The sequence below is a fragment of the Hyperoodon ampullatus genome (assembly GCF_949752795.1).
Source record: "Hyperoodon ampullatus genome assembly, chromosome: 3".
Taxonomy (NCBI): Eukaryota; Metazoa; Chordata; class Mammalia; order Artiodactyla; family Ziphiidae; genus Hyperoodon; species Hyperoodon ampullatus.
The window spans coordinates 46,170,918-46,193,401 of NC_136916.1; the positions used below are offsets into that span (position 1 = coordinate 46,170,918).

General features: G+C 39.2%; 1 protein-coding gene across 1 annotated transcript in view; it reads right to left on the reverse strand.

The window, feature by feature from the left end:
- Nucleotides 1-746: 746 nt before the first annotated feature.
- PRTG (protogenin) overlaps nt 747-22,484 on the reverse strand; it is a gene marked incomplete at both ends in the record, with an annotated part of 133,630 nt that continues 111,892 nt past the window's right edge. The window contains 9 exons of the mRNA XM_079700882.1: nt 747-1,151; nt 1,634-1,738; nt 3,789-3,954; nt 5,463-5,583; nt 7,004-7,186; nt 16,464-16,634; nt 19,707-19,834; nt 20,519-20,705; nt 21,739-21,834. Coding sequence (XP_079557008.1) covers nt 747-1,151; nt 1,634-1,738; nt 3,789-3,954; nt 5,463-5,583; nt 7,004-7,186; nt 16,464-16,634; nt 19,707-19,834; nt 20,519-20,705; nt 21,739-21,834 — 1,562 coding nt within the window. The remainder of the gene's footprint in view (nt 1,152-1,633; nt 1,739-3,788; nt 3,955-5,462; nt 5,584-7,003; nt 7,187-16,463; nt 16,635-19,706; nt 19,835-20,518; nt 20,706-21,738; nt 21,835-22,484) is intronic.

A 22,484-nucleotide genomic window follows, 5' to 3' on the forward strand; every position in this document is an offset into this window, starting at 1 on the left:
CCTTTGGCCAACTGTCAGGCAAAGGAGCAGGTAGAAAAGGCACGGCTTCTAGGCAGGCTGAGGTCTGGGATACAGCAGATAAAGCACTCAAGACTCTAATGCCCACAACATAAAGGCCCTAGAAGCAATAGGAGTCCCTGTATGCTACTGAACAGTTCTATATATACTTTTTTGTTTTGGTCATTCAGTAAAGTCAACAGTCCCACTTTTCTCTTCTCTGCGGTTTCAGTCCTCACAGCTGGAGGTGTTAAATTATCCAAACCATACAGAGGTCATAGTTTGTTGCTGTTGTTTCTTAAATCAGAGCTTCAGATAAACATTCTTACTCATCTACCTATATGACTCCTTTGATCACACACATTACACATACAGCAATGAAAACAAAACGCTACTAGGAAGTATCATCAGTTATGTAGCTGAGAAACTATCACAACAAATGAGGTAACAAAGTTGTCTTCTGAGTTTGCCATGTGGCAAACTGAGGTAGATAGTCAGCAAAGGGGCTTTCAAAAGTCTTCCCTTTGCTCCAGTGATATATTTCATAATCCAGTCAAATATCTTGACTGTCTTTTCACATTGCTGACACTGAAACATTCAAAATACGTGAGCTTAAAGATAAAAAAACAAAACACATTCAAAAAAGGTGAAATACCCAATAAGATATCATGATTTTCACAAAAGGCTTTGGCTCCCTGTTCACTGTCCTTCGAAAAGACTTAAAGGTGAGAATACCTGGATGTGGCTATCTAGATTGGAAAATCCTTTTTATCAAAGCAGAGCATGGCAGATGGTGGCTGAGGAACTGAAGAGGAAATCTGCTCAGCATCTGATGGCACTGCATGTTCTTCACACTTTCTCATCGAGGGATCCCCACTCGAATCAGTGCCAGTGAAGGAACTGGGGGTCAGGGGTGTGGTACTTATAACTGAGGACAGGTGTATTTCATCATTGGACTCATGGGAGAACCTTCCAGAATCCCCAGTTTCATGGCTGCCTTCACTATTCGCTGAATGCTCAGTATCAGTTGCAACACCAAAGGGTCTTGGGAAGCTGGCTGTATGACCTGCGGAGCTGGGGGAGTCCTCATCACTGATTAATACGGTAGTGCCTGGCTGGTAAAAGCAGACCGCTTGAGTAAATCTTCTTTGAGGCTAGGTAAAAATACATAAAACACCATCAGTGATAACAGAGTGCTTTTAAAAAATAACAAATCTGGTTTTGCATATTCTATGTATGCTGAGCTAGCAAACTGATCGAGTACATGGGTAAAAGATCATCATGAAGGAATTGTCTAGGTCAGTGGTTCTCTGAGGAGTGGGAACACATCAGGATTACTGGGGCAAGTGAAATGTCAAAAGGCTTCTTCAGTGATTTTGATGAAGGCTCCTGCCCCATCCCTTTCTCCATTGCCCCTCAACTCCCACTGAAAACCACAGCTCTGATTACTATTCCAATTGTCATTTCGGTCATCAATCCCCATGGCTTTCCATAGAGTCATGCCCCAAATTAATAAAATCATGGCTAGAAAGAACAAAGAAGTTAAAAAAACTCATTTACATTTTCCTCTTTTTAAAATTACCATCTCATATACCAGGAGTAGCAAAAGATTTTTTCCATTTAATGGGTGAGTTACCTGCGCAGCTTTTATCTTCTTAGAATCTTGGAAAAAAAGCCATTTTTTCTTAGGGTTGTTTTTAATTATAGGACCATAGCTATTAATTATCAGGTCAGTTCCTCCCTGGAGATATAAAAGGGGAAAATGCACATATTATAGATTTCAGTTTATTACAAGTAGTACACAAAATTTTTAAATGTTAAAAGAAAAAAATGATCACAGACATTATTATTTCTTCTTTTACACTAGCAGCACACAACAAATACAGGGTATTTGTTAGTGATCAAAAAGATATAATAGGTTTATTCCTAAGAGAGAGATATATGCTGAAGTATTTGGGGTAAAGTGTAAGGATTCCAAAATTTATTTTCAAATGACAGAGCAAACAAAAATATATCGAGAGAGATACAAAAGTATGAAAAGATACAATTATTTGTGCATTTATTAAATTTTTTCAACCTTTCCACATGGTTGAAAAATTTAAAAAGGATTTAGGAAGAGAAAAATGGGCCCACATATGCCCAACAAAATGGCAATAGACGGGGGATCAGCTCTTAGGCTAACCCAAAGGAATTCAGAGACCTGGCCTCCAAACTGGCTTCTCTGCTTCAATTCAGGCCCCCCATTCTGCTCTGTCTCCTTTCATTTTAGATTCTCCCTCTCTCTTCCCATGTCTTCCTCCCCACTTCACTTCTCTTCGATCCTTTCTCATGTCTAGTTCCAAGTTAGTAATAACAGAATGACAGTGTATTTTGGTACTTTCTGTGCTTATTTAAAAGTTTTAGGTTCTAATGTTCTAGATTAATTTGAAATAAATTAACTGGCTTACATTTGTATCAGAAAATAAAAGCTAAATTAAGTTGCAAACAAAAAGACAACAGGAGTAGCAAAAATCAATTTGCTATTATTTACCCATAATATATATAGTATATAGCACTGTGCTAGATACACATAAATTGCATCTGCTAAATATAATTATATAAAATTTAACATCAAAATTGCCTGAAATTTTTTATATTTTGGGTATTCTAAATTTTAGGGAAAGGTTGGGGAAGAATTTATAGCAGGATTTGGCAAACTTTTCCTGTAAAGGGGCAGATAGTAAATGTCTTAGGCTTTGCAGACCACACATGGCCTCTGCTGCATTTTCTCCTCTTCCTCCTTTTTTGTTTGCCCCAAACTACCCTTTAAAAATGTGAAAAACATACTTAGCTCAGAGATGACCATATAAAAACAGACTGCAGGCTGGCCTGGGCTGGGCTATAGTTTGTGGATACTTAATTTACAGCACATTTGTTATGAGGGCTATTATAATAATGCATGATATCTAATGCTGCAATGTGACTAAAAATAATTTTCAGTTGGTGTTCATAATGCTTATCGCTGTACTATTATTACACATAGTGGAAAGAACATGAAGTAATATCCTCCAATGACACCTCTTCACTATATCCAACTTCCTAAGGCCATACAGGGAAGGATCTTGAGACATCTATTTATATACTCTGTATTTAAAAAGTTTCATTCACACCTGGAATGTTCTGATGCTCCATTTAGTTCTAAAATCAAATAAACTAAGTTGAGAATGGATTAATAAAAAAGTGTCCATCCAGTATACACACAACAATCCAAATTATAGTAAATATGGACTGATAACCTTGATGTCCTTATTTAAGACATCTCAGCTCCACATAATCCGAATTAATTGAATTTATGCTACTTTCTCATATTTTCTTTCTTTTTTTTTTTTTTTGTGGTACGCGGGCCTCTCACTGTTGTGGCCTCTCCCGTTGTGGAGCACAGGCTCCAGATGCGCAGGCTCAGCGGCCACGGCTCACGGGCCCAGCCGCTCCGCGGCATGTGGGATCCTCCTGGACCAGGGCACGAACCCATGTCCCCTGCATCGGCAGGCGGACTCTCAACCACTGCGCCACCAGGGAAGCCCTCTCATATTTTCTTTATCTTCATCTTTTATTCTTTTATCTATCCCTATCTTCTCCCCAAATATTGTATGCAAGGAAGGATCTGAGTGAAACGGTTTCACATTTCATTATGTGGAGTATGGACACAATACATTCAACATACAATTTTTTGGTAAGAAGATTTTACGCATAAAGATAAGATGAATGGTAGGAAGGATTATGTAGCACAACAGTCCCTCAGCTCAGAGTACCTTGGCATCAATGAAGCTGTTCGGCATGATCATTGGCATTAAGGACTCTTCATTTTCTAGAGCTCCTTCCAGGTTCTTTCCTACTTCATTTCCATTGGCTAGGGAGGCACTGGTATGAGATAATTGTTGAGTTCCATTCTGTGCTGTCTTGGAGGCAGTTGATTTCCTGAAATATTGCAAGAAAAGGAAATTTTCTAAGTCCACAAGAAGAGAGAAGCAAGTATACCAAATTTGGTGAAATCTGGGAAGTTCACAACTTTGCAAACAATGGAGTTCCTTAATGCTTGTTTCTCAAATATCTTTAGAAACTATTAGATTATAACTCCAACTCACTGCTGCAAACTTTTATGATGTGAGAAGGCTTCTTTCTTTTTGTCCCCATGTCTGTTTATATAAAATTACTTTTTAGGGGCTTCCCTGGTGGCGTAGTGGTTGAGAGTACGCCTGCCGATGCAGGGGACACGGGTTCGTGCCCCGGTCCGGGAAGATCCCACATGCCGCGGAGCGGCTGGGCTCGTGAGCCATGGCCGCTGAGCCTGCACGTCCGGAGCCTGTGCTCCGCAACGGGAGAGGTCACAACAGTGAGAGGCCCGCGTACCGCAAAAAAAAAAAAAAAAAAAAAATTACTTTTTACACTTAGTAAAAACCTTAATATTTATAAAGTACTATTATTTATTATTGTCGCTTATTTATAATATATGCAGAAACTGTAGTTTAAAACTTTACATATTCTCCTTCAGGTCTGCAGATTGTCACACTAACATAACAATTAATGATGACAAATTTACAGCAGCACTTATGCAAGATTTGGGCATCACTAAAACAATGTACATAAAGATTTCATTAAAAAATTCTTGAAGTGAGAAACTTGGACAGTAAAATTAAGCCAGTTCCATATACAAAAAACTTTAAAACTAACTCTTTCATTAACATGTTTTCTGAGTGTGTTTCTATGCACAGGTACCAAAAACATATAGAATAAACTCTGAAAGACCTATGATAATGGAGAGAGTCTAGTGATGGAGATTACCTAAAAAGGATGTGTATTTGACTTTGATTTTTTTAAATAAAGAAACTTAATAAATGAAAGCAAAAGCCAAAATATAAAAGGTTAGAAACAGAGAGGTTCACTGAACGCCGAGAATCTAGCTGAAGTCAAAAGCACTGATAAAATTGCCTGACAAGAGTTTATAGAGAACTAATCCCTAGTTATTACATTTGTTTTAATCCATGTCTGGAGAATCCCAAACATATGACCTGTGGTGGTGAGGGTAGAGCTCTCAAGTGACTCAGACATTTCAGGCTACTTAAATATGAAAATATTCCAGGAAGTAAGGAATCCCTCAATCAGCAGATACATCATATTAAGTGGGTTATTTTTTTAAAAAATCCAAAGGATATACTTTGTGTTTCTCAAAATACCAAGGAAATGAGAAAACTAGGTCCTCACTGAAGAGTATTTTGTTGGTACAGTAATTTTTTTCAAATGGTGAGAGAATAATCTTCCAAAGTGAGCACATCTCTATAGCTGTAAGAACCCAAGTAATAATACATTCATTTTAAAGTGGAAAATCTCAGTTACTCTAAAAGGCACTTGATTTCAATTTGTTTCTGTGGTTACTGTAATTTAAATGTTTTTTAACCACATCAACATCTCTAGCAATGGAAACACACCTGGCTTTACTTCGGTATATCAAGATGAGAACACAGATGAGGATGCAGGTCAAGGCTATGCCAACACCTACAGCAATGCCGGTCATTGATTTTTGGTCCAGATGGTAATAGCCTGAATAAACTAGAAGGGGAAACACATGCACTCAGAGTCAATCAGAAAAATAAATCATTCCATTTATCATAATTCTCAGATATTAGCTTTTCAATAATTTGTCTTCCTCTCATAGGAAAACTTTTGACAGTATCTGTGTTTAAGCAAAAAAGACATATTACTCTTTTATCAATGACCTTAAAATTGGCTTATCTTCTCATATTGAAGATTCTAAATATGAGTTCTAGGTATTATTATATCAAACATGAACATCAGTTCATAATTTATAACGCTAAAAGGCACAAGGCATAGATGTTCACTGACAGGCCAAAGGGTAGCTTTCATGTCATATTACCTTAAAAGCAGATCTGTATAATGAAGATTAGTTTTCCATTTATGCATTTTCATTTACACAGCAGTGCTTCTCAAACTTTAATGTGCATAAGAGTCACTAGGGGATATGTTAAAATGCAGATAGATGCTGATTCACGAGGTCTGGGGTAGAGCCCACGCACAAATCTGCATGTCTGACCAGCTCCCAGGTGCCACTTACAGTGCTGGTCTCTAGGCACTTTGACTAGCAAGGTATCTGAGAAGCGAATATGAGCCTTGCTCTCTGCTTCCCCTGATGATATGGCAGCTACTGTGGCTACCTCCTTCCTGTGCTTAAATCTGACTGCCCTTTCTCTTTGTTTCTCTCTCTCCTTCCCAGTGTCCATCCCCAAAGCGCACACAATACTGAATGACTATCCTCTGAGGAACTAAGAGCCTTTAATCCCGCCCTGAATTCAGCTGGCATCTCCTCAATCTGAAGCTGTCCCTGCCACACCCTGCATCGCCACCCAGGCCCCCTCCCCCGGAGAGGGGAAAAGGAGGTGTCTAGTCCTGGGTCAAAGGGGGCCCCCGGCGTCCTTCAGAACAACAGGACGATACCCTGAGTGGAGTGAGAATGGCTCTTTAAAGGTATTTTTTCCAATTGCTTTCTGGAGAGAAATAACTTTCACTCTGGAGAGGATGGGGTTTTTGTTTTTGTTTGTTTGTTGTTTTTGGTGGGGAAAACTCTTAATGAAAACCATGCTCTTCTTAGCTTGAACACCACAACCATCACTGCCATTTATTTCCACAAACCCCCAGACGCCTGCTCCCATCAGCTCAGGGGTGGTGTGGCTCATCTGTCCTGGTGGATGCACAGCTGGGAGGAGAAGTAACTGGGACACAGTGGTCTGAAAACCACGGTTCGTTCTGAGGTAAGTGTTTTCTCCTTCTAGGAGTGCAGAGAGAGCCCTGCAGCTCTACGACATCAGAACCTCACCAGCAAGAATTCAAGGAGCCGAGTATGGGTTTAGGGATATGGTCACGGTAGGAGCAGAAATAAAGCAGAGGGGAGCTGGAAAAAAAATGTGTGTTTTCTTTTCTTAAGGAAAATCAATGATTATGGCAGTATACAAACCTTTGACATCAGCAGAATCTAAACGCTTGGGCCTCTGATTTGATTCAGGAGTTTCCTTTGGAAGTACAGCCAGCTCCACAGAATTTGAAAAGGGTCCTTCTCCTACCTCATTGGATGCAGATATCTTGACAATGTATATATTTCCTGCCACAAGGTTTTCTAGCAAAGCCATGGTTATTGCCCCTATAAATATATCAATCACAATTAAGTAAACTATCTTTTATTTATTCTTTTAATCACACAACCATGGTCCTTTATTTTAAAATATTTTTCTGATTATAAAAATAACACATTTATTATAAAACATCTGTAAAATAAATAAAATGACAATCTCCCATTGTTAACATTTTTGTGTATTTGTGTGTGTGTACGTGTATGTGTGTACTGTACATATGTGAGTACATATTTACTACATGCATTTTTATATCCTAGAGTTTTCATTTAACATTGTGCTATGCACACTGCCCCTAATATAATCCTTCTCTGTAATTTTGTTTTAAGAGTAGCTAGTAAAATCAACATGTATTTTTGTTTGGATACATATATGTATATACATATATATATAAATACACACTTTTTTTAACCAAAAAGTATATATATACATATATGTAATTTTTTACTCTTTACATAGGTGTGGATACAAATAGCATTAAAAACATTTTATTATGGAATATTTCAAACATAGGTAAAGACAAAATAACACAATGAACTCAGATTCAACAATTACAAGTAAATTTAAAAAATCCAACGTGAGGGCTTCCCTGGTGGTGCAGTGGTTGAGAGTCCTCCTGCCGATGCAGGGGACGCGGGTTCGTGCTCCGGTCCCACATGCCGCAGAGCGGCTAGGCCCGTGAGCCATGGCCGCTGAGCCTGCGCGTTGGAGCCTGTGCTCCGCAACGGGAGAGGCCACAACAGTGAGAGGCCCGCGTACCGCAAAAAAAAAAAAAAAAGCAACGTGAGACTCTTTTTTTTTTTTTTTGGCCACGCCTCACCGCTTGCGGGATCTTAGTTCCCTGACCAGGGACCGAACCCATGACCACTACAGTGAAAGCGCTGAGTCCTAACCACTGGACTGCCAGGGAACTCCAATGAGTATCTTTTTTTTTTTCCTTTTAGAAATGTTTAAACCACTTACAGTAATTGTGATAGATGATTTTGTTCTTATTTCTTTCATTAGAAACAACAATTATTTTTGAAAGTATGAATATATTTTTCACCCTCCTAATCATTGTCTAAGATTTCCTGAATATAAACAGGCAAGAAGATGCCAAAGTTATGTAGGAACCTCAGGGTGTTGAAGGCTGAGACCCCAGATTAACTATCAAAATTATCACCAGCAACCTGGCTAGCATCTACTTCTCTCCAAAAGGAATCATCATTTGAATTTATATATATTTGGTACTGAAAGGTATCTTCTCTGATGGCATGACTGCCAAGAAGGATTCCTATTTGGGCACTGCTATTTCTTGAGGTGTCTTTCTGCTCTTGTCCTGCCACGGCACTGAAGTATTTTTCTTACAAAGGGAATCCCACTCCAGGAATTAGTCTTAATGTTAAGAAAGCAGGTATAAAAGAAATTCAACTAGGAAGTTGCTCTTGCACTGCATTTATGGGTGGATATTCACAGGGAAACCTAGCCTCCCTGGGGTAATTTCTTCTCATTTTTTCCTGAGGCAGGGCACCCTTACAATAAATAGTTTTAGAGACCTTACAACAGCTGGTAGCTGTCACCGCCAGCTCAGAGCTGGCTACTCTAGTGCACTTGCTACAATATATTTCATTATGCAAGCGAAATGCAGGGTGATCTTAGAGCTGAGGCCATGACTCAGAGGCTACCTCTGCAGGTCACATGGTGGGAGGGAGCCGAACCCAGAGGCAGTGCGAGGAGCTGAACGTGGTTTGCTTTCATGTGCTCCGGTTTCAACCTGGCCTAGAAAGAGTGTGAGCTACTTGAATACACAACTGTTGAATAAACACACTGACCCCTATTTAGAATCAGGAAGAGTCTTTCCACTGCCACTTTCTCTTAGGCAGATGAATTAAAAAGCAACAACGTATTGTGACATGTTACCATTAGCTAGAAGGAAGAACATTTCAATTTCTTTACCAACATATAAATAAATTGAGTCTCCATTTTATCATAGAATACATTTAATTTTAGAAAGTGTTTGGCAAAACCAATCACTAGTGAAATTAAAATTCTTTCGCTTAATTTAAACATTACAAATGGATGAGCTGTGTGTGTATATGTGCGTATGCACACTCCCTTTTCTCCCACAGAAAGTCTTCCTTCAGTCAAAAAAGAAATTATAACATTCTGGTTCCCAGATGAGCACAGTTAAACCAGTTCCCAAATATTAAAGGGATCTGACTGTCCCTATATTCTCTCAGCAAATGGTCTAAATTCCAGTTGGTGTGATTATTTCAGTCTACAGCCTTTTACACGCGCCTGAACTTTTAGCTAGACTAGGAGTTTCATAAACCGGACAGTGTTAACAGGCTCGGCGTTGGATCAATGTTGATCAAGTCCTGGCATGTTACCAATTAAGTAATTTGCAACTTGGGGCATGTCACTGAACTTTACTTTCCTCGTGGGGGCAATAATTCCCACCTCATATAATTATTATAAGGATTAAATGAACTACCACGGACAAGTGTCTGACACAAGTGTATACACTCAATGAAAGTAAGTCTTCCTCCTCACCTCTGATCTCCCCTCTTCCCTTTCTGGAGGACAGAAATTTTTTTTCACATGTGAACAGCTGAAGGTGGCTAGCATAATGCTTTGCACAAGGTAATTCTCAGTAAATACCAACTGAACTAATACTAAAATATGAGCCATTTGTTACCAAAGGAATGTTCATTTAAAATATAAAAGCAGGGCTTCCCTGGTGGCGCAGTGGTTAAGAATCCACCTGCCAATGCAGGGGACACAGGTTTGAGCCCTGGACCGGGAAGATCCCACATGCCACGGAGCAACTCAGCCCGTGCACCACAACTACTGAGCCTGTGCTCTAGAGCCTGCGTGACACAACTACTGAAGCCCACGTGCCTAAAGCCTGTGCTCCGCATCAAGAGAACCACTGCAACGAGAAGCCCATGCACCACAGCGAAGACCCAACGCAGCCAAAAATGAATAAATAATTTATAGAAAAAGAAAAGAATGTCACCATATGTCACAGGATCTTGAAATTGTCATATCACCTCTCCAGAGCTGAGTTTTCTTCTCTGTAAAATGAAGAGTTGGCGTCCATCCCCAAATACTAATTACTATTCATTCCGCCTCCAATTAGCGCCTTCCACTCCAGGCACACTGCCGTCACTCCAGTCTTAACATCATCACCTCATACCTTCATGCTATCACGTGTCTCTTCTCTGGCTTCCCAGACCCCAACCTCCCCAGCTCCTCCTCTGCCTGCCCCTCCCACCCCCAACTCACCCTGGAAATGACATTCAGACTTTTATAAGAACACAAGCTTCACGGGGCTCAGGGACCTCCTCTCTTTAGTTCACTGCTGTGTCCCCAGTGTCCAGAGCAATGCTTAGTGCCTAATGGGTACTTATGCTGGTCAGTTTTATATATCAACATGGCTAGGCTATAGTGTCCAGTTGCTAGCTCAAACACCAGTCTAGATATGGCTGCGAAGTTTTCTTTTTTAAGATGAAATTAATGTTTATACCAGTAGACTTTGAGTAAAGCAAATTACCCTCCATAATACGGGTGGGCCTCATCGAATCAGTTTAAAGTCTTAAGAAAAAAGACTGAGTACCCCCGAAGAGGAAAGAATTCTGCCTCCAGACTCAAGACTTCAACATCAACTCCTGTCAGAATTTCTAGCCTGCTGACCAGCTCTGCAAATTTCAGATTTAGCAGTCCCAGTTCCTTCAATCTCAATCTCTCTCTCTCTCTCTCTCTCTCTCTCTCTCTCTCTCTCTCTCTCTCTCTCTCTCTCTCTCTCTCTCCCTCCTTCCCTCCCTCCCTCCCTCCCTCCCTACCTATCTGTACATACATACACACACACACATGCAAATCCTATTGGTTCTCTTTCTCTGGAGCACCCTGACTTATAAACTACTCAGTAAAGATTTATCAAATCTTACAAATGCTTTTAACCTATACAATAAAACACTGTTTCATGCTAAAAACAAAAAACAAAAACAAACAAAAAACCTCGCAGAATATATTAGACTCTGTGGACTTCCCTGGTGGTGCAGTGGTAAAGAATCTGCCCGTCAATGCAGGGGACACAGGTTCAAGCCCTGGTCCGGGAAGATCCCACATGCTGTGGAGCAACTAAGCCAGTGAGCCACAACTACTGAGCCTGTGCTCTAGATCCCGTGGGCCACAACTACTGAGCCCATGTGCCACAACTACTGAAGCCTGTGTGCCTAGAGCCCATGCTCTGCAACAAGAGAAACCACCGCAGTGAGAAGCCCGTGCACCACAATGAAGAGTAGCCCCCGTTCACAACAACTAGAGAAAGCCCACGTGCAGCAACGAAGACACAATGCAGCCAAAAATAAATAAAATAAAATAAATAAATTCATTTTAAAAAAAGCAAAGCGTTAAGATTTTACAGTTGAAGAAAAGTCCCAGTATGCAGTCTCATACCTTTCTCTCTTCTGTCCACACTAAGTGATTTTGTTTTTTCAATTCCACAGTCTTAACTTCATCTACATACTGATGACTTCTAAGTTATACCACTAGTCCATACCTCTCCTGTGAACTTAACCCTCCCACCGCTTATTCAACCTCTCTACTTGGACATCCAAGAGGCATCTCAAATGTAACATGTTCAAGATCAAACTTTTGATTTCCCCCACCAATTTTGCTTCTTTTTTTTCTTATACCCCACATCAACCTGTGGCAAATCAAGTAGACTATTCCTTCAAATTATGTTCTCATAGATTCTTATTACCTTCCTTGTTGCTATCCCTGTCCAAACTGCCATTAGCTCTCACACAGACACCTGCGAATTAAATGGTTTCCCAGGGACTTCCCTGGCGGTCCAGTGGTTAAGACTCCACGCTCTCAATGTGAGGGGCATAGGTTCGATCCCTGGCCGGGAAACTAAGAACCCACATGCCCCATGGTGTGGCCAAAAATAAATAAATAAATAATAAAATAAAATATACTTTAAGAAAAAGAAAAACTAAAAAAGTTAATTGTTTCCCAATTTCTACTCTTACCTCCTTATAGTCAATTTTTCAGGTAGGCTGTTAGGGGGTTGCCAAAGTAATCCTTTCAAAATGTAAATCAGATCAATGTCTTCCATCCCTCTTAGAAAAAAATCCGTAGTCCAGGAAGTCTGGCCTACCAGATCTTCCCTTGGCTTCCTCCCCACCTCATTTCCCACTTCCCCTCACTCTAGCCTCCCTGGCTGTCTTGTTGTTCCTCTAAAATGCCAAGCACACTTCTGTCTCAGGGCCTTTGCACTTCCCCCAGATATCCATATGGCTCTGCTCAGATGTCATTTCTTTCAAAAGAACTTACCCCACTACCTCCATCACTTTATTCTTTCCTCTATTTTTTAAAATTTATTTATTTAATTTATTTATTTTTTGACTGTGTTGGGTCTTCGTTGCTGCGTGTGGGCTTCCTCTAGTTGCGGTGAGCAGGGGCTACTCTTAGTTGCGGTGCGCGGGCTTCTCATTGTCGTGGCTTCTCTTGTTGCGGAGCATGGGCTCTAGGCACGCGGGCTTCAGTAGTTGCAGCACACGGGCTCAGCAGATATGGCTCGTGGGCTCTAGAGCTCAGACTCAGTACTTGTGGCGCACGGGCTTAGATGCTCCACGGCATGTGGGATCTTCCCGGTCCAGGGCTCGAACCCATGTCCCCTGCATTGGTAGGCAGATTCTTAACCACTGCGCCACCAGGGAAGCCCTATTCTTTCCCCTATTGTAGCTTTCTTCTTAGCACTCATGACACTACCTGAATATTTATATATTTGTTTGTTACCTGAGATGTAAGTGCCAATGTGAAAGGGACATTCTGTTGTTCACTGTGGTATTGCCAATGCCTAGAGAAGAGCCTGGCACATAGTAATCCCTCAATATTTAATAAATTAATATGTTCTATTAGTATTCAAAGTTATTTGGTAAATATTAAGTTAAATGGATTCCTTTACTGAAGGACTTTAATTTCTGATGTCAATCTCTAATAGGAGGAAACGGTATATGATGTTTCTCAAACTTTTTTGGTTATGGAACTTTTTTTTTTTTTTGAAGCAGGGCACCTTTATGATCTTGGGAAACTAATGCCGTAAGGAACAGAGTCCAGAAACTGTTGTAGTAGAGCATGATTTCCTACAGTGCCTTGTAGATTTTAAAATAATTGAGTACTTTGTGCTGATTTACAGCAATATCAGGAAGGTAAAGGCTGTAATTTCTGACCCATTTTAAATTACACACAAGCATATTTCATACTGCATTTCTGCTAACCCATTTTACAATGTCTCATTTTAGCCACAAATATGTGGTCACCAGGAACATTTTTAAAATGTTTTAACTAATGAAAAATATCTTGTTCCCCTTGGCAATAAATATGTGAATTAATTATACACATAAATGTATATAAACATAATATGTATAGCAGATTGATATATATGAAAGAGATACTGATATTCTTTCTCCTTTTTCCCCCAATTTTTCTACACCATTATCTTTTCCAAAAGTTGCCAAAATTACATACTATAGACTACTTTCCTTTTTTCTTTAAATGCCATGTTATATTCTTTGCTTTTTGTTTATAAGTAACTCAAACTTTTAAAAATTAATTAATTAATTAATTAATTAATTAATTATTTTGGCTGCCATGGGTCTTCATTGCTGCATGCGGGCCTTCTCCAGCTCCGGCGAGTGGGGGCCACTCCCCGCGGCAGTGCACGGGCCTCTCATTGGTGGCCTCTCCTGTTGCAGAGCACAGGCCTCAGGCACGCAGGCTTCAGCAGCTATGGCACACGGGCTTAGATGCTCCGCGGTACGTGGGATCCTCCCGGACCAGGGCTCGAACCCGCATCCCCTGCATTGGCAGGGGGACTCCTAACCACTGCACCAGCAGGGAAGCCCCCTCAAACTCTTTATATTTTTCTCTCTAAAAAAAGTAAACTCAATTGCTTTTTACTTATATTGTTTATTTTGTTCTCTATGAATTACTAGCATTAGCTATGAAAAAGGTTCTCTACATTTAACAAGAGACAAAAGCTTTTCACTGATAATGTTTCTTAAACTTACACAAGCAGCATAATGGCAAAAATAGTATTTTTCCCCCTATGCTTTATTATATAGTTAGGAAAGCTTGTACAGAAGTAAAAACCTCTAATTACAATTCATTTTGCTATTGGGCCATCAATGAGGCAAAAATGTTGTTTTCTGGGCCTTGTCTGAAACTGACAAATGAATGCATTAAAAAGAACCAAAACTAAATACTGTTTCTTTTTAGGCAGGTACAAATGAAGAGCCAAAGGAAGTATGTGCTCATGAGATCAAAATTCTTTTATAAGTACTTATATAACACTCATTAAATCAGGTTAGTCACTTGGTCAAATGTTGTGTCAATAAATCATTTTGGAATTAATTAATGAAAACTGAATTATATATTTTAAGAATATTGTGGCAGACTGTAAGATGAATAGCCCTGCATAAATTATGCTTCCATCTCTCCATACCTGTGGGCAGTCCCTTCCCACACTAAGTCTGGGCTTGCCTACATGATTCGTTTTGCCAGTGGGATGTTAGCAAATGTGAATCAGGAAGAGGTCTGCAAAGCTTTGTATGTGGGGCTTCTCCCTTCTCTCCCGGATTTTGGAATTCTCTGTTTTTATGCTACCCACACCCTGTTGAAACCCTGAGATGATCAGAGCCTCATGAGTGACCTCAGGAGATACCAAAAGAAGAACTGCCCAGCTGATCCCAGTCCAAACTGCTGACTCAGAGAATGTGAGAAAATAAAATGGCTGAGTTTTAGAGTGGTTTGTTAGGTAGCAATAGATAATGGATAAAACACAAAATTGTATTGCTGGCAGGTACTTATTATTACTTTCCAGGCTGTTCAGTGACTAGGAGATCATTACTTAGTGGGGCACCCGCTTAATGAAAAATATGAATATGCAACTATCAAAACTCCAGCTTCTGTTACCACTTGTTTATTTTACAATTACAAAAGTGTTATATTGATTACATCCACGTAAGTGACCTTAGACTGTATTCTCTTAATTGGGTAAACATTCCCCTTAAAAGTTAAAATGTATGTGGAAGTGCCTGGCACTGTGAAGTGTTTAGAATACGTAGATGGAAAACAAATTTCCTTCTCAAAATCCTTCTTAAGCTTTTAATTGCCTGGAAAACAGTTCTTAGCATGCATGTCTGAATTTAAAAAGTATCAAAATCAACTATAATTCAATAAAAAGTTAAAAGAAGTATCGGGCCTCCCTGGTGGCGCAGTGGTTGAGAGTCCGCCTGCCGATGCAGGGGATACGGGTTCGTGCCCCGGTCTGGGAGGATCCCATATACCGCGGAGCGGCTGGGCCCGTGAGCCATGGCTGCTGAGCCTGTGCATCCGGAGCCTGTGCTCCGCAACGGGAGAGGCCACAACAGTGAGAGGCCCGCGTACCACAAAAAAAAAAAAAAAAAAAAAAAAAAAAGAAGTATCAAAATCATGAAATTATACTATTTATGTGATGGTCCATCCAAACACTGACATATGAGACCTGTCCAAATGAAAGATTCCAAAATTTAAATAGGGCATATTATAACAGCATGAAGTAAGAATGTTAAATTCTAGAATACAGTTTTTCTCAGCCAAAATAAAATTGGTATTAAACAATTTAAATTCAGTGTTCCTAAGCCCTAATCAGCTTTTCCCTGTACTTAAGTGGACCCTAATATTCATATGGGTCAATTTATTTGCATGTGGACCATTTTAGTAGCTGTACAAAGGTCTTCTCCATTAAACCAGGTCTTCCTCCAGTGTTTGCTACTCCAGTGCAAGACACACAACCACTGGAAATCTAGTAATTATCTATGACAATTCTCACTTCCTTACCTTCTCTCTCCCTCCCTTAGTGACCAAGTCCTGTTAATTTTACTCCTTACTGTCTTTCAACCACCCTCTTCTTTCCATCTCACTCCTTGCCACCCTAACCCGGGCTTATCATTCTCTTTCCTGGACCACAACAATCACTTCCTAGTCTCCTTGCATTACTCTTACCCCTACTACTCCTCTACCAAACCTCTTCTTTTCACAATACTCAGAGTGATTTTTCTGAAGTGTGAAATCAGGCTCATGCTTAAAGTATGTTGATGGCTTCCCAATGTCCTTTGAACAAAACTAAAATCCTTAATCATTTGTTACTTCATAAACATAAATTGAAAACAAACTCTAGATCCCTCTTTCCCTTTGTTTCCTTATCATTAATAACCTTACATTTCATGCCCTTTGGTAAACTATGATCATATATACCTTCTCGGTGTAGGACCTGCCACTCTCCTGCAATCCAGGCCTTCCTGGATGCATACAAGATAGTGTAGCGCGTCACAACCGTCTCTGGGCCATCAGGAGGTTTCCAAGAAACCAGGGCAGTGTCATCCTCTATCAATGTCACTTTCACTCCAACTGGTGGGCCTGCTGGTGCTGTGCACACATGTAGAAAATATTGTATTATTAGGAGAAAATGGTCATTAAGTACTCAAATACCTGGACAGGCACAGGTAAGAGTTTAAAAAACTAGAAACTATTATAAAAACATCTCAAAATCACAGCTTTTACAGCTCATTAGTGACAATATCAAAATACGATTTTTCTCTTCTTTATCTGAAAACTCATTTCATTTTTATAATGTTTAAAACATTAAAAATATATAAAGGAGGTGGTAGATTCCTAGATGAGGAACTACTAAGTCAAAGGTTGTCAGCATTTTTAGGGCTCTTTATATTGTTTTCCCACATGGACAACTAGAAAGGTTTACAGTTCCACCAGGGCACCTGTGCATTACTCACTCTATTAGGTACTGAAGCTAAACTACATTTCTTACTAAAATGCATAGAATGTATATTTAATCTGATCTAGGAAGCCACTCAAGAAATACTTCTGAGACTGAAACATTCAGCTACTCTCCAAATCGTTGTGAATCAGTGGGTTTCTAGGACAGACTTTACCTTATATCTACTGTACTTTATATCTTATCTACCTTTACCTTATATCTATCTTAGACTAATACCTTATATTTACAAAAGGTAGTGAAGTCTTGGGATTTTAGCGGAGCCCATGTTCAACATGAGCTAAAGGTGTGAAGAGCTGGTTTGGGGCACTACCTCACATATGGAATATTGCCAAAACCATAGCAAAACAGCCCAATGCTCACTTAAATAAATATCCTTTGTCTTCTCTCAGCATCATTAAAATAGAGCTGCAATGGTCCTTACAGACCATCTACACCTTCACCATCATTCTAGAGAAAAGGAAATGCACAGAGAGATATACCATGTTCTTGGATTGGAAGAATTAATATTGTGAAAATGACTCTACTACCCAAAGCAATCTACAGATTCAATGCAATCCCTATCAAATTACCAATGGCATATTTCACAGAATTACAACAAAAAATTTTACAATTTGTATGGAAACACAAAAGACCCCAAATAGCCAAAGCGATCTTGAGAAAGAAAAATGGAGTTGGAGGAATCAGGCTCCCTGACTTCAGACTATACTACAAAGCTACAGTAATGAAGACAGTATGGTACTGGCACAAAAATGGAAATATAAATCAATGGAACGAGATAGAAAGCCCAGAGATAAACCCACACACCTATGTTCACCTAATCTATGATAAAGGAGGCAAGAATATACAATGGAGAAAAGTCTCTTCAATAAGTGGAGCTGGGAAAACTGGACAGCTACGTATAGAAGAATGAAATTAGAACACTCCCTAACACCTAAACACAAAAATAAACTAAAAATGGATTAAAGACCTAAATGTAAGGCCATACACTATAAAACTCTTAGAGGAAAACATAGGCAGAACACTCTTTGACATAAATTGCAGCAAGATCTTTTTTGACTCATCTCCTAGAGTAATGAAAATAAAAACAAAAACAAACAAATGGGATCTAATTAAACTTAAAAGCTTTTGCACAGCACAGGAAACCATAAACAAGTCGATAGGACAACCCTCAGAATGGGAGAAGATATTTGCAAACAAGGTAACTGACAAGGGATTAATATCCAAAGTATACAAACAGTTCATGCAGCTCAATATCAAAAAAAACAAAAACAAAAAAAACCACAACCCAATCAAAAAATGGGCAGAAGAACTGAATACACATTCCTCCAAAGAAGACATATGGATGGCCAAGAGGCACATGAAAAGATGCTCAACATTGCTAATTATTAGAGAAGTGCAAATCAAAACTACAATGAGGTATCACCTCACACTGGTCAGAATGGCCATATTCAAAAAATCTACAAACAATAAATGCTGGAGAGGGTGTGGAGAAAAGGGAACCCTCTTACACTGTTGGTGGGAATGTAAATTGATACAGCCACTATGGAGAACAGTATGGAGGTTCCTTAAAAAACTAAAAACAGAACTAACATATGACCCAGCAATCACACTCCTGGGCATGTACCTGGAGAAAACCATAACTCAAAAAGATACAGGCACCACAATGTTCAATGCAGCATTGTTTACAATAGCCAGGACATGGAAGCAACCTAAATGTCCATCAACAGAGGAATGGATAAAGAAGATGTGGTATATATACACAATGGAATATTACTCAGCTATTAAAAGGAATGAAATTGTGCCATTTGCAAAGATGTGGATGGACCTAGAGACTGTCACATAGAGTGATAAGTCAGAAAGAGAAAAACAAATATCGTATAATATCGCTTATATATGGAATCTAAAAAAATGATACAGATGAACTTATTTGCAAAGCAGAAATAGAGACACAGATGTAGAGAACAAATGTATGGATACCGGGGGGGGGGTTGGATGAATTAGGAGATGGGGACCGACATATATACACTACTGATACTATGTATAAAGTAGATAACTAATGAGAATCTACTGTATAGCACAGGGAACTCTACTCAATGCTCTGTGGTGACCTAAATGGGAAGGAAATCCAAAGAAGAGGGGATATACGTATACATACAGCTGATTCACTTTGCTGTACAGCAGAAACTAACACAACATTGTAAAGCAACTATACTCCAATAAAAATTAATTTTTAAAAAAAGGAAATGCAGGTTTAGAGACACAGAATATTTTAGCAACTGCCGTTGGTAAGCTACAGAATTGGTGCTCAATCAGGTATCATCTATACTGCACTATGCACAGAATCAAGCTACCGGTCACGTTAGATTCTAATGTGGGCTCTTAACATCATTAAATATGTTACTCACTTTCTTCCATTTTAAATTACTTGGGTGCAGCCTTGCACAGCACACCTGTTCTTAGAAAATGTAGCATCCCCTAAAGAGACCCTAAACTTAAGCCCACTTGCTTGTGCAATACATTGAGAGGAAAAATATTTTTACTGTAATAAACTTCAAAAGTTAAGAAACAAAATAAATACATACACATAGACTGGTAGGTGGCAAGCAGGGTAGTATCTTCTTCAAAGTGACGTGTGTGTGTGTGTGTGTGTGTGTGTGTGTATAATACGTAGATAAAACCCACAGGGGAGCTGCTTTCTTTACCTTCTGGAAGTGTAGAGTGGTAGACAACGGGGCTCCAGGGACTGGAAAGTTGATCCACATGCAGTCGAACAGCAAATTCATATTTGGTGTTTGGTTCTAGACCTTGAACCAACATGTGAGTTTCTGATCTATAATGCGTAATAAAGTAGTTAATGCTGGTAGCACATTGTTTCTAAAATATTGTCAGTATTTCCAATCAATACAGGTTACTGTTATTATTTATTACCTCCCTCATTTTCTTTAAAAAAATGTTTTAGATTAAAAAGCAATCTAATTTGATTATTAAAATGCTACATTGGATATTATAGAAATAAGCCCAAAAACTGCCTGAGAGGAAACTAGGAAATTAACAGTATAGAAATGTCCCAAATCAAAGGGATTTCTTCTGAAATACTGTAAGTCAAATCACTCTTTTAAAGTATAATGATGGGCATCTTTCTAACTATAAGCTAGCAAACAGAATAACTAGCCTTATTTTTTGATGCCAGCATGAAAATTGACTTGTTTCCTTCTTTAAATATGCTAAGTTTAGCTACTTGAAAGTCATCATATTGATAGTTTCTTGTCTAATCTTGTTGCATGAGGCTGGGGAAACAACAACAAAAAATCATTTATGAAAATTAAATTTCAAAATAAATGCAGTTTTCAGAACTGATTATGGTAAAGATGCAAAATCCCCCACCCTGACATAAGTGAGATAAGTTCTGAGACAAATGCTTACAGCTGAAGTTCAAGTTGGCCCAAGATAGTAAAGAAGGAAGTGTGAGTGGGGAGGAGAGCAAAGAAAACAACAATTAATAGAAGCTACATACGTTTGAAGGTATAAAACCAAAGAAGCATTCTGCAGACCAACAGGGTTACAGCGGATGGTGTAGTTAATTATTTGTGCAGTGGTGAACGCAGGCCTCCTCCAGTGCAGGAAGATGGAAGATGAGGTGTTAGCCTTCGCATAGAGATGGTGGGGTGGTGGTGGAGGAGGAACCATGCGATCACGAACAGCTATTGAAAAAGACAATGTTAATTTACCACATGACGTAACATTTAATGTAGAGAGTGGTAAAATGGTAAAATCATAACACTCCACCCTTTAGGTCTTTCTTCCACCAGAGGTTCATAGTGGTCTAGAGGTGTATCATTCAAACCTGAGCGACTCTTCCGTAAGTTAGATAAGGAATCAAATATTATCAATACGTAGAATGTAAGACAAAAGCACAGAGAAGTCAAGCTACCAGCCGAAGACATTCAGAAAGCCAGCAGTAGACTTAAAACTAGACTGATATCCTCTTTAGTAGCAATAAAACCAAACAGCTCTCAGTAGCAATAAAACTGAACAGCAACTGGAATAATTAGCCTCAAGGTTAAAGGAGATAAAAGAAAATTTAGTATTTGTAGGTATTCAGGGTCGTTTTCCCAGTTAAATTTCTTTTTATTTTTTAAATTTTATTTAATTATTTATTTTTGCTGCTTTGGGTCTTCATTGCTGCACGTGGGCTTTCTCTAGTTGCGGCGAGTGGGGGCTACTCTTCGTTGCGGTGCACGGGCTTCTCATTGTGGTGGCTTTTCTTGTTGCAGAGCATGGGCTCTAGGTGCATGGGCTTCAGTAGTTGTGGCACGCAGGTTGAGTAGCTGTGGCTCATGGGTTCTAGAGCGCAGGCTCAGTAGTTGTGGTGCACGGGCTTAGTTGTTCCATGGCATGTGGGATCTTCCCAGACCAGGGCTCGAATCCGTGTCCCCTGCATTGGCAGGCGGATTCTTAACCACTGTACCACCAGGGGAGTCCCCACAGTTAAATTTCTAATGGTCTCTTCCTTGCAAAACTAAAATAGGTTCTTATAATTAAATACATCTCACTTAAATATTTACTGCGTGTGTTCTTGTTCAAGATACTATGTTAGGTATCCTGGAGGATATGAAAGTAATAAAACTACCAAGGTATCCAAGTAGTAATGAGACTTAAATTTAAAGAAGGAAGTAGAGAAAAAAAGAGTATGAGTCTTACATTGTGAAACAAGCTACTGTAACTCTTACTTACACACGCATCCCGGAGTACTGACTGTTTGATCTGCCTGGTAGCCATCTTCTATGTTGTTGTAAGCCAGCAATCTCACATGATATTTTCTTCTCGGGTCTATAAAGAAACCAACAGGTAATAATTAGGCCCAGCCCTCTAAATAGGAACAAAGGTTCTACAGCCTTTCTAGATTTTGGTTTAAAAACCTTCTGAATGCATAAGAGCTCTAAGTAAAATGAAAATTTTCTCTCTCCTTATTCTACACAGTGACTCAGCAGTTCGCCTTATTATGACATTGCTATTGTGACTATCTACCAATTAATAAAATTTTATTTTATTTAACCTTATTTCAAACAATAACATTACCACCACTGTTCTTCCTCCTCTTCCTCAACTGACCAGACATAGATTGTTGATTTTAAAAGCCTTGGGCTGCCTGATGGATTCCTTACAAGTGGTTATGCTACATAGAAGTTTTCTGTTTAGTTATTTGAGGGTAGTTAACTTAAAAGCATGGAAATCAAACTGAGATTGTTTTCCCCCTAAAAGGTAAGAAGAATTACAGATGTCAGTCTTTAGTACCTTTGAAAATGTTTATAACCACGTATTATTTAAGTTTATTTCACCGCGTGCCCTTTTCCACAAACCTACATTTTCAGTTGAGAGCTAAATTTATCAAGAAAGATGAGTTGGAGCTCCCTCTACTGGTGTTCATTAACTAACACAACACAGAAACTAAAGTCCATCCCATACATATTAAAGCAAAA